Source organism: Bos taurus, chromosome 18, assembly GCF_002263795.3.
Source record: "Bos taurus isolate L1 Dominette 01449 registration number 42190680 breed Hereford chromosome 18, ARS-UCD2.0, whole genome shotgun sequence".
Lineage (NCBI taxonomy): Eukaryota > Metazoa > Chordata > Mammalia > Artiodactyla > Bovidae > Bos > Bos taurus.
In genome coordinates this window covers 18,718,034-18,739,163 of record NC_037345.1, presented here as the reverse complement: position 1 = coordinate 18,739,163, position 21,130 = coordinate 18,718,034, and the positions used below count along the sequence as shown (strand labels likewise).

General features: G+C 41.4%; 2 protein-coding genes across 16 annotated transcripts in view; one reads left to right on the top strand and one right to left on the bottom strand.

The window, feature by feature from the left end:
- Positions 1-17,936, top strand: part of BRD7 (bromodomain containing 7) — a 45,710-nt gene extending 27,774 nt beyond the window's left edge. The window contains exons 7-18 of one of the 4 annotated variants that reach the window (XM_005218615.4): positions 5,226-5,410; positions 6,422-6,545; positions 7,181-7,256; positions 10,019-10,126; positions 10,510-10,645; positions 12,243-12,354; positions 13,682-13,738; positions 15,671-15,785; positions 16,078-16,221; positions 16,579-16,722; positions 17,033-17,097; positions 17,478-17,936. In XM_005218615.4, the coding sequence (XP_005218672.1) occupies positions 5,226-5,410; positions 6,422-6,545; positions 7,181-7,256; positions 10,019-10,126; positions 10,510-10,645; positions 12,243-12,354; positions 13,682-13,738; positions 15,671-15,785; positions 16,078-16,221; positions 16,579-16,722; positions 17,033-17,088 (1,257 nt within the window). In that variant the 3' untranslated portion in view covers positions 17,089-17,097; positions 17,478-17,936. Of the gene's footprint in view, positions 1-5,225; positions 5,411-6,421; positions 6,546-7,180; positions 7,257-10,018; positions 10,127-10,509; positions 10,646-12,242; positions 12,355-13,681; positions 13,739-15,670; positions 15,786-16,077; positions 16,222-16,578; positions 16,723-17,032; positions 17,267-17,445 lie in introns of those variants that run through there. The other 3 variants (XM_005218616.4, XM_010814497.4, NM_001103260.2) reach the window with 3 other exon arrangements.
- A 599-nt stretch (positions 17,937-18,535) lies between these two features.
- ADCY7 (adenylate cyclase 7) overlaps positions 18,536-21,130 on the bottom strand; it is a 64,722-nt gene continuing 62,127 nt past the window's right edge. For 11 of the 12 annotated variants that reach the window (XM_010814407.4, XM_010814409.4, XM_005218443.5 and 8 more), the window contains one exon: positions 18,536-21,061. In XM_010814407.4, coding sequence (XP_010812709.1) covers positions 20,915-21,061 — 147 coding nt within the window. In that variant the 3' untranslated portion in view covers positions 18,536-20,914. 12 annotated transcript variants of the gene reach the window in all.

The following is a 21,130-nucleotide window of genomic DNA, read 5'->3' as shown; positions in this document are numbered from 1 at the left end:
GGATCACAATAAACTGTGGAAAATTGTGAAAGAGATGGGAATACCAGACCACCTGACCTGCCTCTTGAGAAATCTGTATGCAGGTCAGGAAGCAACAATTAGAACTGGACATGGAACAACAGACTGGTTCCAAATAGGAAAAGGAGTACGTCAAGGCTGTATATTGTCATCCTGTTTATTTAACTTATATGCAGAGTACATCATGAGAAACTCTGGACTGGAAGAAACACAAGCTGGAATCAAGATTGCTGGGAGAAATATCAATAACCTCAGATATGCCGATGACACCACCCTTATGGCAGAAAGTGAAGAGGAACTCAAAAGCCTCTTGATGAAAGTGAAAGTGGAGAGTGAAAAAGTTGGCTTAAAGCTCAGCATTCAGAAAACGAAGATCATGGCATCTGGTCCCATCACTTCATGTGAAATAGATGGGGAAACAGTGGCAGACTTCATTTTTCTGGGCTCCAAAATCACTGTAGATGGTGACTGCAGCCATGAAATTAAAAGACACTTCTTGGAAGGAAAGTTATGACCAACCTAGATAGCATATTCAAAAGCAGAGACATTACTTTGCCAACAAAGGTCCGTCTAGTCAAGGCTATGGTTTTTCCTGTGGTCATGTATGGATGTGAGAGTTGGACTGTGAAGAAGGCTGAGCACTGAAGAATTGATGCTTTTGAACTGTGGTGTTGGCGAAGACTCTTGAGAGTCCCATGGACTGCAAGGAGATCCAACCAGTCCATTCTGAAAGAGATGAGCCCTGGGATTTCTTTGGAAGGAATGATGCTAAAGCTGAAACTCCAGTACTTTGGCCACCTCATGCGAAGAGTTGACTCATTGGAAAAGACTCTGATGCTGGGAGGGATTGGGGGCAAGAGAAGGGGACGACAGAGGATGAGATGGCTGGATGGCATCACTGACTCGATGGACTTGAGTCCGAGTGAACTCCGGGAGTTGGTGATGAACAGGGAGGCCTGGCGTGCTGCGATTCGTGGGGTCGCAAAGAGTCGGACACAACTGAGCGACTGATCTGATCTGATCTGATCTGTGTCACAGTTTTATGCTTAAAGAATTGCCTTGAGGTGCAGATGTCTTGGTGTCTGTGTGCTTGGCTCTGAAAGTTTCTTGGATCCACTTAACTGAGGAAAGAAAAACATTTAGATTGATGATCATTCTTGCGCTCCTAATATTTAGACAACATCAATTTCCACTCTTTCCTAAAGACTTGGGAAGCTGTAATGTAAGCCAGTTACCCATCTTTGGCAAAATATGCAGAGGAAAGGGGAATATAAAGTGTTTATCCCATCCTTTGCAGAAATACTCAGAATCCAAGACCAAGCCATATTCAAATTATTTTAACCTGCAGATATTTATTTTTGTATTTGAAGTAAAGGTACACCCCAAAAATGCCGTGTTTTCTCCAGAATCTGCACATTTAATTTTTAGAATAAGGTTTGATTTGCAAACATAATATATCCAGTAAATTTTTCAACTTTGATTTACCACTGTTTTCTCATCTTTAAATAATACAGTTAATACAAGATGCAAATGATTCTAGAAGCTCTTGCATTTTATTGAGGGTGGGGTGTCTGGAAGCACAAAAAAAAACCTCTGTCCACTTTCCCCTTTCTCTCTCTGTTGTCTTCCTTTCCTTCAGATCTCTTCCTGTTGAGGAGCCCTACCCATCCTGTGTTATAGCTTCCTGTTGACTATTCTCTCCACCCTAGATGGGAGAGATTCTTACAACAGTGATTTTTAAATGTTTAAATTTAGACCTTCTGAGTTACTCTTTTTAATAGCACATCTCCCAAGAGAGCCTAGCACACCCTTCCATGAATGGTGTCTTTTGAAAAATAACTGGTTTTTAATTCAGTGTAAAAGTTGTAGAGCAGTCATTCATCATTTTTTTCAGTTATACACAAATAGTGACTGTTAGTAGATGTGTTATTTTTATAAAGAGTGGACATATGAAGAATAACTGTTTTGACCTCCTGAATAAATACTAAATGCTGTATTATATTTATAGTGACCTTGGGTCAGACTAATCAGATTTCAAGTCCTGGCTGTGCTATTGAGACACTTGTGTGACCTTAGGCAGGCCATGTGACCTTTCTCAACCGTTTTACCATCATATAAAATGGCGTAACAGTAGTACTTACCTCACAGAATTACACCCTATGAGTGACAGCTCAGTAGGTACAGGTTCGATACCTGTACTGATAGGTTATAGGTACACTGTTAGCCCCTTCTCCAGGCGATTTTCCCAACCCAGGAATCAAACGTATAGGTATAACACAGTATAGGTGTAGGTAGAACACGTACAGGTTTAGGCTAACACAGTAGGTGTTAGCCATTAATAATAAATGGCAAAGAATCAACCCTTTAGTCATTTGTAAAATGGAGAATTGATAAACAGTATGCTGATGTGGAGACTTTTGGGTTACCGAAAAAGAAAGACATTGCTTTTAAAGTTCAGTTCAGTCCCTCAGTCATGTCCAACTCTTTGCGACCCCATGAACCACAGCACGCCAGGCCTCCCTGTCCATCACCAACTCCCAGAGTTCACCCAAACCCATGTCCATCGAGTCGGTGATGCCATCCAACCATCTCATCCTCTGTCGTCCCCTTCTTCTCCTGCCCCCAGTCCCTCCCAGCATCAGGGTCTCTTCAAATGAGTCAGCTCTTCGCATCAGGTGGCCAAAGTATTGGAGTTTCAGCTTCAGCATTCAGCTTTTAAAGTAAAATTAATTAAACTCAACTTTTTTCCATGACTTGTGTTGAAATTTAGAAAATTCCTTTAATTGAATTATTTTAATTTGATGCATTGTTTTTTCTAAGTTTGAAAATATTCCTAATGTAGGTTCTGCTTTATAAAATTCTAGAATGGAAGTTAAAAGGTTACTGAGAACTTTGTGATCCAAGCCCATTCATTTAACCAACACTTATTGAGTACCTTCTATATGCCAGCCTCTGTTTCAGGTACTAGAAGTAGATGAGTAAAAAATGACTTAAGTGACATACACAAAAGGAAACACAAATGGCCACTAAATGCATATAGAAATAATCAAACTAATATTTTTAAGTACATATTAAAATAAGACCTGTTTTTAAAAATCGGTTGTTTTTTTTTTTTTTGATCACACCCCTAAGTTCCAGGGATTGAACCTGAGCCACCTACGGTAGAAGTTCCAGGTCTTAACCACTAGACTGCCAGGAAAAGTCCAGTATTTTTTTTTTTTTAATGGTACTAATCAGTTTGCCAGGGAGTCAGAGAAAATGTCAAACACTGGTGGAATGTTCAAACACTAAAAATTGTTAAAACTTTTCTGGGAAGCAGTTTAACAGTAAACATCAAAAGCCTGAAAAAATATTCATTCCCTTTGACCTAGTATTTTTACTCACGTGTTGGTCACTCAGTCATGGCCAACTCTTTGCGACCCCATGGACTGTAGCCCATCTGGCTTATCTGTCCGTAGGATTCTCCAGGCAAGAATAGTGGAATGGGTTGCCATTCCCTTCTCCAGGGGATTTTCCCAACCCAGGGATTGAACCCTGGTCTCTTGCCTTGTAGCAGATTGTTTACCACTGAGCCACCAGGAAAGCTGTTTTACTCCTCTGATTTATTCTAAAGAGATAGGGATTCCTAGAGATTTTTATTTTTAATAGCAGAAACTTGAAAATAAGTTAAATGTTCAGTAGGGGGTCATTAATTAAACCATGGGACACACAGGGGATAAAATACTATACAGTTACTTAAAATATTTTAGAGAATATTTAATGAAACAGAGGGGAGATATAGTTTATTAACTGAAAGAAAATTTGCTTATTCAGTATAATTCTGATTTGCTAATATGTGTAATGCTTAGAAAAATACTACAATGTTAAATCTGTTAACACTTTTCCTCTCTAGATAATAAATTAACAAGGTTCTTATTTTCTCCTTTACCCATGTCTTTGTCTACAATAAAATTTATTACTTAAATAGTTTTGACATCATTTTAAAAATTATGGTGATTTAGTCACTAAGTTGTGACTGACTCTTGCAACCCCATGGACTGTAACCTGACAGGCTCCTCTGTCTATGGGATTCTGCAGGCAAGAATACTGGAGTGGGTTGCCATTTTCTTCTCCAGGGGATCTTCCCCACCCAGAAATCAAACCCAGGTCTCCTGCGCTGCAGGCAGCTTCTTTACTGACTGAGCTATGAGGGAAGTGCACTCTCTCTCTGCAGCAGCATTTGTATGTTATATATGTATTTATATATATATCATATATGTTTTAATATAATTAAAAACTATAGTGCAGTAAAATTAGCAGGGTCCATTTCCTGAGGCTGTCACAATCTGCACTGCTAACACAGCAGAGTATGATGAGAAAAGGCCCCATCATGAGATCCAAGAGGCCTGCTCTTAGTCAGTGGTTCTGAGACCTTAGTTGAGTCATTTAGCATTTCTGGGCTACATTGTTCTTATCTGAATGACCTCTGGTCCTTTCCAGTTCTAGTTTCTGTTACTCTGTAGAAGTCTTCCCTACTGTTGCTATGTAGGAGACTACACTCCATATTTTGTCCATTGACAACACAGAATTAAAAGGCAGAGTAGTTGCTAGGAACAAGTCTGCCTCTTTAACATTTGTCCAGAAACCACAGACCGTAAGGGATGCAATGGAAAATTCACATGTTTCACAGAATAGAAACAATACTTCTTTGGTTAGAACATTATGCGTTCTTAAAAAGAAACTCTGCTAGCAGCCTTTTCTCTTTGAGGCGTGTTTTCACACAGAAAAATGCCAGTCCTCAGTGACCATCCCAGGATGCCAAAATGTAAGAGATCTTCCCATATTCACATGCTCGTTTTAAATATCTAATAATTCATAAATCTCAGAAGATGAACTGTTTTATTAAATATGAAATTTTCACACACTATTCTACTGAACTTTATATTTACTACTGCTAAGAAGGTTTAGTCTTTATTCACACATTCTCTCCTGTGAACTTTTTGACGATGCAGTAAAGTTGCAGAGCATTCTCTTATGTTGGAAATTATCTGAATTAAGGAATAGACTTTATTGTCCTGGTTCCTAACTATTCTGCTTGGTAGGATTACATTTAATTGTTTTTCTTCCCTAATTAATGACAGGATAAGTGTAAACTCTTATGGGGGAAAATGCGTTACTTTACAAATGAATGGCAAATATACAATAAGAATACTGCTGAATATTTTTAGGAGAGAATTCAGAGCCTGAAGCAGAGCATAGACTTCATGGCAGACTTGCAGAAAAGTCGGAAGCAGAGAGACAGGACAGACACCTCACAGAGTGGGGAGGACAGCGGTTCCTGGCCAAGAGAGAGGGACGATGCTGGAGACGCTGAGGCACAGGGCTTCAAGAGCCCCAATAAGGAAAATAAAAAGTAAAGAATCTTTGGAATATTACGGTTAAGCTGTCTTTTCCACGCCAGTAAGGGGAGAAAATACAATTCAGGGGCCTGCCTTGGGTCCATGGTTGGTTGGGTTTTGTCAAAGTCCATTTTGATGATCTGACACCCCTTTTCTCATACAAAGCACAGTTTGTCATTGTCGAAACACAATTCAGAAAATAGTTCTGAATGTCTATTCTATAGGGAAGTCGTTTTAAAACCAGTAAATAGTCTCGAGGGACTCATGCTGACAGTGAGTTTATATTAATGGAGCTATTTAAGAAAAAGTTGTATATTCATTACCTCATTCCACAAAGGAGTCGAGCCCGTACTTAAGCCTAAGCACAGTTAAAGCTGCCTTCTAAACAGATGGGCTGTCCCTGAGATGTGTGCATGTTTTCCACCCGGCGTCAGCTGGTAGGAGCAGTGTGAACCACGGTCCTTCCAGCCATCAGCTGATGTGGCCTGACTCAGTTGCGTAATGTGTCCATCCCGCTCAGCTGCTGCCTCCCTGCCCTGACTCCCAGCACCTCGCTGTCAGCTCTGGGAGAGGGGTTTAGTTAGCAGGTTGGGACTTCTGCTGTTACAGCACGACGTGAACTTGTGACAGGTTTTTCTTATATTTCTAAGATTTATACATTGTAATATATGTTTATTTTAAATTTTAAAAGTTGGACTTCAGTGTACCAAATTGTAAAACAAATTGTGCACCCCTCTGCTTTTAAAATATATTTGAGATATGGTTCATTTTTATGAATATACTAAGAAAAATGTGTAGGACAAATAATACTGAACACCGGGAGGGAGCTGACCGACTACTTGGCTTGCCTTAGTGTTTGTGTGTCATTGGGGCCCATTACCAGGTCATTAGGGAACAAAGTTTTAATTGGTGTCAGTAGCACACATTTCTCCACTTTGGTTGTATTCATATTTAGAATTACATTTTAATGTTTTCATCTTCTCCTCTTCTTTTTTTTTTTACTTAGTATTAATGTGTGTTTTCAGGAAAGACAAAGATGTGCTGGAAGATAAATTTAAAAGCAATAATTTAGAAAGAGAGCAGGAGCAGATTGACCGCATCGTTAAGGAATCTGGAGGAAAGCTGACCAGGAGGCTTGTTAATAGTCAGGTGATGGAGCTTTTCCTTTCTTTTCATTACCTACTGATTCGGGTTGTCTGAAACTTTTAGTTTTTAAGTTGCTTGTGTACTTTTAATCCATATCTGCCATAGAGCTCTTCAGGATAGCGCTCACAGAAGAAAAAGTAGTAATATACCTGTTTTTAAAGTACGTAATTCATATTATCCTCTGTTACTGGCTAGAAGGGTTTGGGGTTTTTAAGGGACATTAATGTGTTCAAATGTTGGAAAATGAACCACATACTTCTAAGATGAAAAGAAAACATACATGGTCTTTTGAAGTCATGTTGTTTAGCACCTTGGTTCTAAAACCAAATGAATTAATCCATGGGTTTAGGTAAGTCACTTCCCTTTCCTGGTTTTCAGTATACTTTTTTTAAACAGTTTAAACAGAACTTGGTGGCCTTAAGCACCCACGCAGCTCTTTTAAAATTCTGAGATTTTCTAACCTTTATTTCTTTAACCCATCAGCACCTGTATACATATGTGAAAGTTGATATGAGTATGATGATAGCCACGTGTAATATTAGTTTGACTAAACTAAGGTGAGGTTTTCTGGTGAGCAACATACATATGTATCATATATAGAACAGTTCATGCCATTTGAATACTTTGGGTCTTTGCAGTGTGAATTTGAAAGGAGAAAACCAGATGGAACAACAACATTGGGACTTCTCCATCCTGTGGATCCTGTTGTAGGAGGTGGGTTCACAGAATTAGACCGCACATGGACTTGATGCTAATGTGGCAAAGAGCAGTCCCCTGGTGAACATTTTAGAGGAGCAAGTCTGAATGTTGATAAACCCAACTATCATCATCTATAAAGAATTTGTCTGGGTATCCTGTACTTCATACTAACAGCCAGCCTACTTTATTTCATCCCAAACTAAGTACTACAAAATCAAGTTTTCTTTAAAACATAAAGTGCCTAGGACGTCCCTGGCAGTCCACTGGCTAAGCCTTTGCTTCTAATGCAGGGGGTGCGGGTCTAGTCCCTGGGCGGGGAGCTAAGATCACACATGCCTTGCAGCCAGAAAACCAAAACGTAAAACAGAAGCAGTGTTGTACACATTCAATAAAGACTTTAAAAATGTGGTCCACCTGAAAAAAGACTTAAATATATCTAAATACCTGTACTATCATACCCACCATTAACAAACCCAAAATATTAGGCAGTCATTTCTAGCCCTGAGACACTGGCACTTCTTGAGATACCTCAAAAAGACTCGGGCAATATCTCAAAACCTTCAGACTATGGCATAATAAAATTTAACAGACTTTTTAGGGAATAAAATGAATATATATGCCATGTAGTAGTACCTTAATGGTAGTGAAATAATATATAGTAAATGACATGATATCTTTCACCATGGTTGATAGAAAGATTATAAAGGTTAGGAATCACTGTTCTAGAACATCAGTCATACTTTTATTTTTTCAAATGATATTTTAATGGAAATAGAGGGAATATTTTGAAATTTGAGGTAAGAATGGGAAATATGTATCATTTATCTTGAAGGGAATCATGTTGTGATAAGCATGAGAATGTTTATAAATAACGTCCTACTACCATTAGGAGGGAGATAATTGGGGATACAGAAATGAATAATGACAAGATTCCAGGAAATAGCTTCCAATATTTATTTCTTACAATGAGGAAGGCACTGTCTTAGGAGCTGGAGGTGGAGCTAGGTGTAAAAGGGAACGAAACAGGAACAGACAAGTCCTTTCCCTTACATTCTGTGCAGTGGGGAAAGAATAACAAAAAGAATCAAGAGGTAGCCTGTCCACCATGAATCAGTACATCAGGGGAACAGAGCAGTAGAGTAGTAACAGTGTCTGGAGGTCAAAGACTGCTTCCTTAAGAGATGTTTAGGTTGATCCCAAAGTGGTGAGTAAGGGACTGGGGAATAACAAGTAAAAAAAAACCTTGAAGCAGAGAAGAGCTTGATGCCAGCCTGTCGATGTCTCCTTTTAGCACTGCAGCGCACTCTTGAAATGCTGAAGCAGGAGAACATTAATAGGCTCCTTGACTTAGAAGGAAAGGAACTGGTGCTGTGATTTCAAAACAAAACTCTTACTTTTTTATTTATTTATTTATTTTGAAAAAAAAAAAAAAAAATCCTGTGAGGCCCTGCAGCCATTCCAGGTTGAGGCAGAGGTACAGTCCATAGACCGGGCCTTGCTGCTCAGCCGGAGGAGCCGCCCCCGCCGTGGCTGTGGCCCTGCGACACCGCTGCCCACACCCCACTGCTGCTGCCGCCACTACCTACAACTTGCTCTTTTCGCTCTGGCCCCATTTTTTACTTTTATGTGAACTTCTCATAGTAGAATTTTTTAGGGTCTTGGGTCATAGAAAATGCCACAGGATTGAGAACATTGCTCTTTCTGATTTATCAGTGATGAAAATTTGGTGATAAGAGATGCAGCTAAGTTGATTTAGGTGAAACCTTTCTAAAAGGCACAAAGGTCTGCCCCTTTCTTTGTACCTGGGGTTCTAGTCTCTGCTCTTGGTCTGGTTTTCGGGGTTTCCAGCTCCTGTAGACATTTTCAGATGCGGCCAACACTGACTTGATCCTCACACTCAACAGCTGCCTCCCCAGGAGGCCAGTTTACTGGTTTAAGGTGGAAGATACCCCTGTTCGCGTCTCAGCTTCATCCTCCTGGTTGGAGGTACTAGTACCAATTAAGACACCAGATGCTTACCAAGGAAGGAAGATTTTGTTCAGAGGTTTGGAGTTTCTCACAAGTGCTTCTACTTTGTCACATTGATCACATGTGGAAGTAGACTCTATTCCAGGGTGGTCTTGTTACAGAAACCAGAGCTCTTCAGAAGAAAACAGTCTTTTCTGTTGGATTTTGTTAGAGACCACATTCTCTCCTGACACCGTCCTTCTCTGTTCTTATGCTTATATCACAGATTTCCAACATCATTACAGGGGTTCATGCCTGGTTTACAGGCTTTTCGTCTTTAAAGGCTGTTCGTCTCTGCAGTACAAGTCTGCCTCTTGTAGAGATTAATTTATCCTGAATGTATTATGAATTCTTGTCTTTAATCAGGGATTTCCCCTTCTTTTACTTGACCTTTTCTCCTGATTTACTTCCATCATCTTAACACTGAAAGGTCCGACTTTTAAATGTTTTTTAAAGTGAAGTGCAACATGATTATAAAGAATACGAGGATACTGCAGAGTATGATGAAAAGGACCAGATTTGGATCCTGGCTACATTCCTGCCTTTCTCAGCTCAGATTTTTTTTGTTAAAAATGGGTAAAAAAAAAAAAAAAAAAAAAATATATATATATATATATATATATATATATATATATATATATATGGATATAGTAAGGGCTGCCCGGAGTCAGGTGGATGTCGTGAAGCAGTGTGTCCACAGGCACTCTGCAGAGCACCATGGGGTCACTGCCACATGAGCCATCTCCACCATGCTCACTCTTATGTTTTAGAACCAGGTTATTGTCCTGTGAGACTGGGGATGACAACTGGAAGACTTCAGTCTGGAGTGAATACTTTGCAGGGGTTCAAAGAAGATAAAAGGAACAAAGTAACTCCAGGTAAGGCTCCCATGTGGTAGTAAAGTTTTTTCTCTTCTCATTTTCAAGGAGTTGAGGAAAAGAAGCATAATTACCATTACTTTAACTCTATTTGTGGTATTTTTGCAACATTAATTAGATATTTTAAAGAAGAAACTGAAAAATCAGTATTAATATTCAGAATGAGTTTTCTTTCTTGTTTTTCCCCTCCCCATTGTGAGAAAAGATTCACTAGAGTTGTGACTTATAAGTATGTATTTTTGAGAAAATAATTTACCTTGGATTTGTTTGCCAGTCAGTGAAGTAGCAAAGTTAGAAGGGAATAATCTTTAATAATTAGAAAAATAGATTGACATACAAGTTAAAGAATAGTATTGTGTTTCTGCCTGTGTTTTCATCAACAGTGTTATACTTGAGTTACGGACCCTACAGTTCTTATGCACCACATTATGACTCCACGTTTGCAAATATCAGCAAGGACGATTCTGATTTAATCTATTCAACCTATGGGGAAGACCCTGATCTCCCCAGTGATTTCAGGTGAGTCATCAATTCATTGGTACTCTGAGAGCTGCATTGTCCTAAAACACTGATGCACATAAGGGATCTGTTGCTAGACCTACAGAGTTATTCAAATGGTAAGAAATGTGTTCAGTAATTTTTTAATTGACAATTAATAGACCCTTAGTTATCATCATTCTTTAATGGAAAATAAATATTTTAAAGAAAGCATGTGTCTTCCTAATATTTTCTGGTGTTGGCATCTGCAGTATTTTTCAAAAATATGTTTTTGAAGCTGTTTGGTACTTCCGCTTACTAAAATTCAGGAGCTTGTCGCTTCAGAATGTTGGGGTGCCACCTGCTTCATTGTAACATGTGTGTGCATCAGTGAGCTGTTCCAGATTCGATCGCTGTGGGGGATCAAATCAGAGTCAGAGCCAGCGCACATTTTCCCCAAGATAGGAGGTAGGACCTGGTTTGATCCAAAGCCGACCCCCATCCAAGCCTGTTTGACCCATCAGGCCCCAGTAGACTGGCAGTTCCACTCCACCAGCCCTCATCACATGTTTCTGTGAGAAGCTAACTGTGTGCTCTTGTTTAGGATGCTGGGTACTTTGCATGGCATCAGCATAATGAGATACCGTCCTGATTTACTGGCATTCTGGCTTGGGTTGGGCTTAGCTTGCGTTATTCCTTCTTGGCAGTGGAATTTTGTAAACTTTCATTATGTGTAAGACTGTAACCCAGTAGATTAAGCAGTTTCCTGGTTCTCTGAAAAGAGGGAATTGTTCACGTTTGTATACATACGGTGGTAGTGGTGGCAGTGTTTTTACAAGTCAGTGACTGTGGTTTCAGATCAAGCCGTTTGTATCCTTTAGACCTCTTCTCACCAGCTTGAATAAATCCTTTCTCGACTATTCATTCATCCATGCATTCCACATAAAGGTATTGCTGGTGCCGTACTTTCCAGGCATCAGCCTAAGTAGGATTTCTTGACTCACTAAAATGGGGTGTGAGAGAACTAAGTCATGGAGAATTCCAGGGTTTTAGATGAAGCATAGAAGATGACATTGCTGTTACTAAGAGGGAAGATTTTAGATGGACTACTTCAGGAGGAAGATCCAGCAATTCAATTTTGGACATTATGAGGCTATTTGACCTCCAAATGGAGCTGCCAAAGAGTGTAGCCCAACCCGGAGGTGTAACTTTGAGAGTGTTTTAGTACATACAAGAGCCCTGAGGCAAATACGATCAGGAAGGGGGAGCCTGGTAGGCTGCCGTCTCACACAGAGTCGGACACGACTGAAGCAACTTAGCTTAGGGAAGGAGTGAAGAGAGAGAAGCAAAGAATTCCACTGACTGAGCCCTCATCCCCACCATCACCGAGATCTTATTTTTCTTTGAACTTTCCCCCAGAAGCATTTCCTTTTCATGGTGTTCTTGATATTGCTTAATTCTCTCATGATGATAAATCCATCACTGGTAAATATGTAAGTATAATTGTGTTCTGTCTTGATGGAAAGTTTCACATCGTGGGTGTAAGTTAAAGGCATCTAATTAAACAGTTGGCTGTAATAGGAAGAACACCAGTGGAGATCATTTATATGAAAGTGACTTTCCCAACACTCTTTTCCAGCATCCATGAGTTTTTGGCCACATGCCAAGATTATCCATATGTTATGGCAGATAGTTTACTGGATGTTTTAACAAAAGGAGGACATTCTAGAACCCTGCAGGAGTCAGAGACGGTAAGAATGCTGCTAAAGAACAGGGTGATTTATCATTGGTTCTCCAGTGTTAGTCATCAGTGTTATGAAACCATGGGATTAACCAGTGTGGCAGCTGAACTCCATTCCACTGAAAAGACAGCCCAGCCCGGGTGGAGTCCATGGGTGGAGGACAATGAACGGAAACAAGTAACTCGGCTACCAGGATCTGTGAGGGCCAGATGATTGTCTTTATCTCCTCATCTTGGAAATGTAGAAATCAAAACTTGGGGTTATAACCCAGAAGTCAGCTTGTGTTATGTACCCGAACAAAAAAAGGAAGTCTGGGCTCACCGGCTTGACACTGAGTTGACTAAAATGATAGGGAATGTCCTTTTCCTTATGTAGTAATAATACAGTGGTGGAGCCTCAAGTAAAAAAGTAAAAAGCTTCCTCATTGCTGTCTTTTGTTAACACTTGTAAATTAGCTCCAGTTCAGTTGGACATAGTTCATAATCCAGGGTAATTCAGAGACGTGACTCAAAGATGAGAACCAGAAAATGTTCGTTCAGTGGAGAGGAGAGCTAATCTCCAGAATGTCCGTGTCACCATGGTTAGAGGATCCCTGCATCTTCTGGGGGTTATGACTCTTCCTGGTGGCTCGGCCTGCAGCTGCTGTGCACTCTGCCTTCACTGTACCTGTGCCTGCTGGTCCTTGGGCGGCCTGTCAGCACAGCTGAGTCAGTGCCTGAAGTTCAGTGAGAACTGCTGTACGGTCTTGTATCTTAGCACAAAACTGCCTTCTTTACATCACCTAAAAAACATTCAGCTTTACATCAGTTCAGAAATATTTTTACTGTATACTTCCCATCAATTAATCTGAATTAATTAAAGGTCTTGAACTAAAATTGCTTATCTTTTTTTTTTTTTAATTGCTTATCTTTCATTTGGTTGATACAGCAGTATATTTCAAATTTAAAATGTCTCTGCCCTTTGATCCAGCAGTTCCTCTTCTCAGAATTTATACTAGAAAATAAGACAGAAGTTATATGTAAGGAATACAGTTTTTATAATTTTTTAAAACTAGAAATCAGTTAAATAAATCACAGTATAACCTTTCAAGATAAAAGATCATCATTGATTTTTGCACATGATATATGTGTTTATATACACATTATCTCTGAAGACTAGGGTTATGGGAAGTTTTCACCTTCTCTATAGCATTTGAATATTTTATACACATCTGCTGCTGTTTGAGAATATTGCCTCTTCATGTAGAATACACTAGGAGTTCTCCTGTCTTCTGTTTGTCAGAGATTTTAGCCACCTGATGTTTTCTTTAATAAAGTGTTTTTCTTTATCCTTATAGTCATCTCCTGAAGATGAAGGCCAGACTAGGATACTTGACACAGCAAAAGAAATGGAGGTAATTATATTTCGTTTCTTTACAAGAAATATTTAAATGGCAAATAAGATAAAAAGCCTAAATGATAAAGCTATTATTTTAAAAGCAAAATATTTATTATCTCCTGAAATCAAAGAACTGTTTTTGCCCGTGGAGAAGGTCGCAGCAGTGAGTGGGGTAGACAAGCATGTGAACGAGGGAGCTGCAGCCGGTTACTGTACAGTGTATGTGTCCATGTTGTGGGAACACAGGCTGGAGGAGCCAGCTGCTTTGGACGGTTGGTGAGGCCCTCACAGAGAGGCTTCCAGATGAACTGGAAAGTCTGGAAAGATGAACAAGGTTCTCCCAGCACAGGGCCAGGTGTATGAAGAGGGTAGAACTCCATGTGTAATGACATAATCTGAGCAGGCAGGGCTGAAGAGCACCCAGCAAGTGAGTGACCACAGGGTGCCAGGAGAGAGGAGCAGCAGATGACAAGTTGTATATGCAGTGCTAAGAAGTTGAGATTTTTCTCCTCAGAGACTGCTATGATTAGATGTGGAAGAGAAGGGGGTGCTGGAGGGAGTGGACCAGTGAAAAGCTATGGGACTTAAGCTAGTTGTTTTTTGCTTAGATAACAATGTAATGGAAGAGAATGAAGATGTACAATAAAGAAAAATACAGTAGAAGTAAAATTGATAGGGCCTGATGCACAAGGTAGATACTGGCATTGTTAGCTCACCTCAGATGTACAGGGAAAGGAGCAGCCTTCATCAGGGAAAGAAAGATCTGGTTTCAGGGCTGGTGAGTGTGGTTTGGGACATCACTGGAGGTGTGTTGATCTAGAGGTCATTAGTGTCACGGTAGAATTATTGTAGGTATTAAGTGAATGGGATTGTCCAGGCAGAACACAGAACACATAAGGAAAAGGCCAAAAACCCTCGGAAAGACCAATGGTTGAGGTAGGAGAAGCATGGCAGAGTCATGCAGGAAAGAGTCCCGCAGTGTCAGGTGCTGCATGAAGCCCTCTAGGACGTGTCATTTGTAACCTTAATCAGAGTAATTTCAGTAAAATGGTGGCGACAAGATAAAGACGCCATGAGTTACATGACTTAGATCACAGAGTTGTAAGCCTTTTACAGGAAAGAAAACTTGAAGATGGGAGATCAAGTAAAGATAGATGCAAATGTGGATGGTACTTAAAAAGTCATGTCATTTTCCAAGAAAGATGAGCCAGGCAAGGTCATGTACATGGTGAACAGGTAAGAATGAAGGAAAGCTGGAGAATGGGAAGGAAAGCTGGGTGAGAAGTGTTTTGAGTCAAGTTGTAAGGGCCCAGCTGAGGTGGCAGACCCGAGTATGTACTGATAGGGTTTTCTCCACCACACTTAGCCCACGTGTCTGAGCTCAGACTGCAATACCAGAGTGTAAATGGAACCATTAACTTTGGGTTACTCATTGTCACCGTTGATCATTTCCTAAAAACCAGTGTTGGGGTTATGGAAATTCTGAGTCTTGAGACTCCAGAAATAAAACTACCCATTTTAGGATTTTGTTTCTCCCATGCAGTAGTAACAGCTTGACTTTGAGGCCCGGAGGAGAACCCAGGAAGTATCTCACGTTCGAGTTCTACCATGAGGGAGTGCCAGTGTATGGACTAAAACATTGCCTGTGAACCTCAGAAACTGCAGCACCATCACAGTCACCAAAAGGGCAGTGACAAGGCTTTCATCATTAGAGTGGCGATGAAGCAAATAACAGAGTGTGTAAAACACACCATTCCATTACCAAGAAGTGTGAGCTTAGGGACACTTGCGCCAGGATTTAGGAGTGGCATTTTAAAGGTTTTTATGGCATCAGAATTATAACTCTAAATAAGTGAAATAACTTGGCTTATAAACACAAGCTGTCTTACTAACTTCTCATTCTAGCACTGTCAGGGCTTAGCAAGCTCAGATAATTTTTTTTTTAAAGCAGGTTACAGAAGTTGAACTAACAGGATGTTTGGACTCCAATAATCAAGACAAGCTTACAGCACTGAAAGCAGTAACAAACTTCGGAGCTCCGGTTGAAGTTTTTGACTCTGAAGGTGAGTGTCTCCAGAGGATTTGAAGGAAACACTTCCTGACACAGGCAGGCAAGATGTAATGTCAAAGTAGCACAGGTTAGCATAGCCATTCATTGCAGGAACATGGTGACTGGCCAAGCTCAGTGAACATTAAAGCCTGTCTGTGGTGTTGATTTCATTTAGGGGGGATTACTCCTTTGAGGAGAGAGGACTAAGCAATAATGGCAAAACCCCAGAGCACAGTATTCAATTTATTGCACAGGATCAGATACAAGAGGTCCATGATGTCCTTAATAAGTTATTTTTCTTACAGAAGCTGAAGTGTTCCAGAGGAAACTTGATGAGACCACCAAACTGCTCAGAGAGCTCCAGGAAGCCCAGAATGAGCGTCTGAGCACCAGACCCCCTCCCAACATGATCTGTCTCTTGGGTCCGTCATACAGAGAAATGCATCTTGGTATGTGGTACCTCTTAGAATCTGAGCCACCAGGGCAGCCCAGGAATACTGCAGTGGGTAGTCTATCCCTTCTCCAGAGGATCTTCCGAACCCAGGAATGGAAGCGGGCTCTCCTGCATTGCAGGCAGGTTCTTTACCGTCTAAGCTACCAGGGAAGCCCCTGGTTGGAGAAGCAAGCTGCTTAAAGGGAGCATTTCTTGAGTAGTGATACCACTCTAAAGTAACACTGAAGGGAACACCATGGACAGTTCATTTTCTGTATTCATGTTTATTGGGCTTTTTTTTTTTTTTCAGTTACCTAAAGGAAGCACATTTCAGTACCTTGAACTCTCTTTCTGTTGTTTTTTTTTCCCCTAGCTGAACAAGTGACCAATAACCTTAAGGAACTTGCACAGCAAGTAACTCCAGGTGATGTTGTAAGCACATACGGAGTCCGAAAAGCGATGGGGATTTCCGTCCCCTCCCCGGTCATTGCAAACAACCTTGTGGATTTAACGGCAGGTGCGTGCCTGTGTCTCTGGGAGAGTGGAGGGCTAGGGGACACCAGTCCTCTGCCTCCAGCAACATCTGAAAGCTGTTGTCTCTGATGCTAACGTGTGAACTAGTCGAGTTTTCTTTCCATCTTGTCTAAGGAATAAAGACCTCACACATTTGTGGGGAAAAAAAACTATAGTGATACACCTGCCTAGTCTTTAACCTTGAACATAGTGAAGAAGGGCCGTCAACAGTTACTCTGTTTTACTGTCACATCCCCTGTTTAATTAAAAGGAAAAAAGGTGCTAAATAAAGCCTTTTTTTTTTTTTCTTTCAGATTTTGAAGAACCTAGAAAGACTGATGTTACTGAGTGTGAACCCGATGGGATTTGAATCTATCTGGTATTTGATTATATATTATGTATATATTTTTTTCATTACTTGGAAATGCTTTTCAGAAGATATTAAATATTTGTAAATTGTGTTTTTAATTAAAAACTTTGGAACAGTTAATTTTAATGTTCCAGAGATTGAACTTCTATTAGGTAATAAAGCTGAACCTGGACCATGAGCTGTATTGTACATATCAGCTGAGTTACCCCTTCACCCTTCCCTGGGGCTGAATCGGAGGAGGAAGTGATAGAGAAAAGCTTGGAGAATAAAACAGCCTTTTTGCTGACCATCCATTAAAAAGTTGCCCAAATCATTGAAATCCCTCATTTTCCCATATTTGCCTTTCTTCTCCTTAAGGAAATTATAACCAAATGGTTCCTGACTTCCAGATTTCACTTCGAGGATTTATTCAAAAAGTGGCCTTGTGAGGAAGGAATGATGTGGACCTATTGGAACGCCGAGCAGAGAGTGGATGGGTGGGCCTGGGCAGAGTTCCTGCGGAGGAGGGATCGTGCTCCTGCGGAGGAGGGATAGTGCTGCTTCCTTAGGTTTCACGGGCAGGACCACGACTGAGAGCTCTTCTTTAAAATTACCATCCAGTGAGATTCCCGTTGTTACACCATGAAAACAAATGCAACTTTAGAATTTACTAGCGTGTCCCCCACATACGTGTTGAGGACGATGTCCTTATGTGGGAGGACCAGGGCTTCCCACCACAAAAGCAAAACAAAAACCATGTCAGGAGTTTCATAGCACTAACTTGTCTGGTGTTCCTTTTTGGTTTATTTTTGCCATTTGTAGAGGGGTTTTCCCAGTATAATAAAAGGACAAGCCAAATAGGAATCAAACTCAATTGTCCGTGAATATGTAAGGAAATCACCAAGCTTAAGGAAAGTTGATGTTGCTATTTACTGTTTTTCAACAGGTCACCTATGACTCTGCCATGCCCCCTTAACTGAGACTTATCTACTTTATCTGAAAGGCAACGGTTAAGTTCCTGAGCAGTTTAACTATTTAAGTAGGAAATGATACGTGGTCCTTTTCTATGACCAGGCACTAGAGGTAACCTAGTTCAGGGAACAAATCAAGTTTCAGACCCTACTCAGACTGTACGGAGCCCTTGTGTAAAACACCCAGGCTGGAAGCTGTTTTATTATTTTCTTGACTTTGAAAACTAACATTTAACAAGTAGGGTGAAGGAAAATTGAATCTCTCAAGAGAGTTAAGATGACCTAATCTTTCAAAAACATACTTGAAAGCATATGCCAGAGGAATTAAAGAATCCATTCAAATATGTATTTATCAATATTTATCAAGTCTTTTTAGAGTTTGTCTCTCGAATATAATTCAGGCAGCAACCAACTCTTAAAACTTTCAATCTATTTAGCTAAATAGTTCCCAAAGACCAAGAAAAGATTTAAATTCAAAACACTCCAGGACAGTCAGGTTTTCCAGATTGCTGATTTAATCTATGAAAAGCTAAACAAAAGAGAAACACTGGTACTTTATAAAAATGAAATATAACATTTTGAAACAAATGTTACAGATCTATAAATATTCAGTATATAGAATAACCCCTAGTCGTTTCATGTACTGTCTCAAAGCATACCTCTATACATGTACACAATGTATACAGTGGTTAATGATCTTTTCTGTTAGGAGATTTTCTTAAGGAAACCAGAAAACTTCACTAGCATCAGTGAGGCCACCTTCGTAGAGATATGAAGCCTGTCCCTGACCCATAGAGAAGGTCAGTGTTAGGAAAAATACTTGTCTTGTCATAAAGCAAAATGACACCTGTGAACAAATGACTTGGTAATTGGAAAATGAATTTATAAAAAGTAAGTGATTTTTATGGTCAGTTATAATACACTATGATCTGAATGTCAGAAATTCAAAACTTAATATTATTCTCATCTGAGCACAGTGAAAGAAAAATACATACATGGTAACCAATTACTTTTTAAACTCCCAATTGGGATTTCTCTGCTGGAGGCAAACAGTAATTTGTATGTTGCAAGAGTAGAAGCACGTCCACCTCAGAGAGGCCCAGCACACCGATGTGTCTACACTGGACCAGTGGCAACCTTCGTGATCTCCGGGGAAAGCCCAGTCACTCCTGATTTCAAGGCTATAGATTCCAGTGTAGTACTTAGATGAAGAATTGGTGTGTGAGAAAGGCAATTTAAGTAAGGTTTATCTCCCTTAGCAGCGTTTTCACCATGAAATCCCTTTAGGACAGCAAGCTCTCCTGATTCATTCCTCTTGTTCCAGTCTCACGGGGTGCCTCAGAGCTGCCACCAGCCCACCCAACCCCCAGCACCCAGCACCGGCCAGCAGCAGGTGCGGCTCCCGTCCCCTCCCTGCCTTGGCTGGGGTGCCGGCTCACTCCACCGCCCCCGTCCCAGGCAAACTCGGCTGCTCAGTCACCTGTCTGCAAGCCCGTGTCATCTTTTGAAGCCTCATGAATGCAAGACTTTCCGTATAATTTCAGGGGAGTTCATGGATGTCTTCTGGCTAGAATGCCTGCTATACAGTGAAGTTCAGCTGTATTAGAAACCCTGGAGATACTCTGGTTATAATGCAGTGAAGGCAGTTCAGAAAAGGGAATGGGCAGTTTGGTCTTGCCTCATGTTAAAACACAGATTGACTTCTTTGGATTCTTTTGGAGCTGAGGTGCTATAAGACACCACACCTCACAAACCTGGCTTTTTCACTTGCCTGGATTCAGTCAGCTCAGAACATCCAAGCGCTTGTTTGTGAGAGGCCTGGCTTCCCAGATCCGGGAACCTCTGCACATGCCAATGCTGAGTAGGTCCTCCTCAGAGCTAGCTGTGATGACTGAAGGGGAGAACTGCAGCCCGTCAGGTTCTCTCAGACGCCACCCCTTTCCAGTATAAAGCTAAAACAGACTGCAAGGTTGCAGGGGGCGCTCGGGAATGCATGAGGAGTCAAGGAAGGGCTGAGAGCTTACACCTTATTTTCTAAGGCTTTTCACTTATTAAACTTAATTCTGGCTTAAAAGTTGTCTGATTTAAGCCAAGGCTCTGCCACTCACTGCCTTGCTGTGGCGAGCCACGCTCCTTGGAGCTCCATCCCACGGCTGAGCTGACCCCGTGAGCTCACGTGGGGCAGTGGTCCCACTTGCGTGTCCGTGGTCACCAAGGAAGAGGCTACACCGGAGGGAAGAGAATTTATCTAGCGTCTCAGAAGCCATTTAGAGGGTGACACCTCAATAATGTATCCATGTTTAAACAGACACATGCCAAAGAGGAAAAGAAGTAAGTGTCCACTGTGGGGCTTTCTCCCTATTGTTTGAACCCATGTGTAGATGTAAAACAATCTTTCAACTCCATTTACCAGAATACCTATATGAGAAGTGTGCGCTCTTACAGCTGGTGTGCTGGGGGGAAAGGAATCCCACCCATCCTGGACGAGAAAAGACACGCTCCGCACGTGGAGCTCACAGGCCGTGGGCGGCAGGGTGGGGGGTCTCCAGGTCACGCCCCAAGGCCTCCTCCACAGCACCTGGGGGATGAGTGCACGGCCCACAGATGAGCTGTTCCCTGCTGGGCTGGAGGCTGCCCTGCAGACTCGGACAGCACAGAGGTTCTGGCTGCCTGTGTGGAAGGCCGGGTGATCGCCCCAAGCTGACAGGTCCCCTAGTGCAAGTCCAAGGAGGCCACGCACGCACAGCCACCTGCTCAGGTGGGGATGACCAATCCCTTGGACTGCCTTTGTGCCTGGTGTGGGGCTGGGCCTTCCGCCTGGCTTGCTTCAGAGAAGGAAATGGGTCTCCAGCATGTCTGGCACCTACCGAAAGCCCTCAGTTCAGCCCCAGGCCTTGGAACTTGGCGGTGTCCGTACAGACAAAGTAAGTCCTCAGTTCACCTTTGCCTTTGACGTCAATCAGCCCGCGGCACTCACAGGAATACCCTAGTCCCTGGAGGATGGTACATGTCTCTTCAGTAACCTGAAAAGGAAAGAAGCCTAAGTCCTCAGAGGAGGAAGACCTGCTGTGGGAGGGACAAAGAGAAATTGG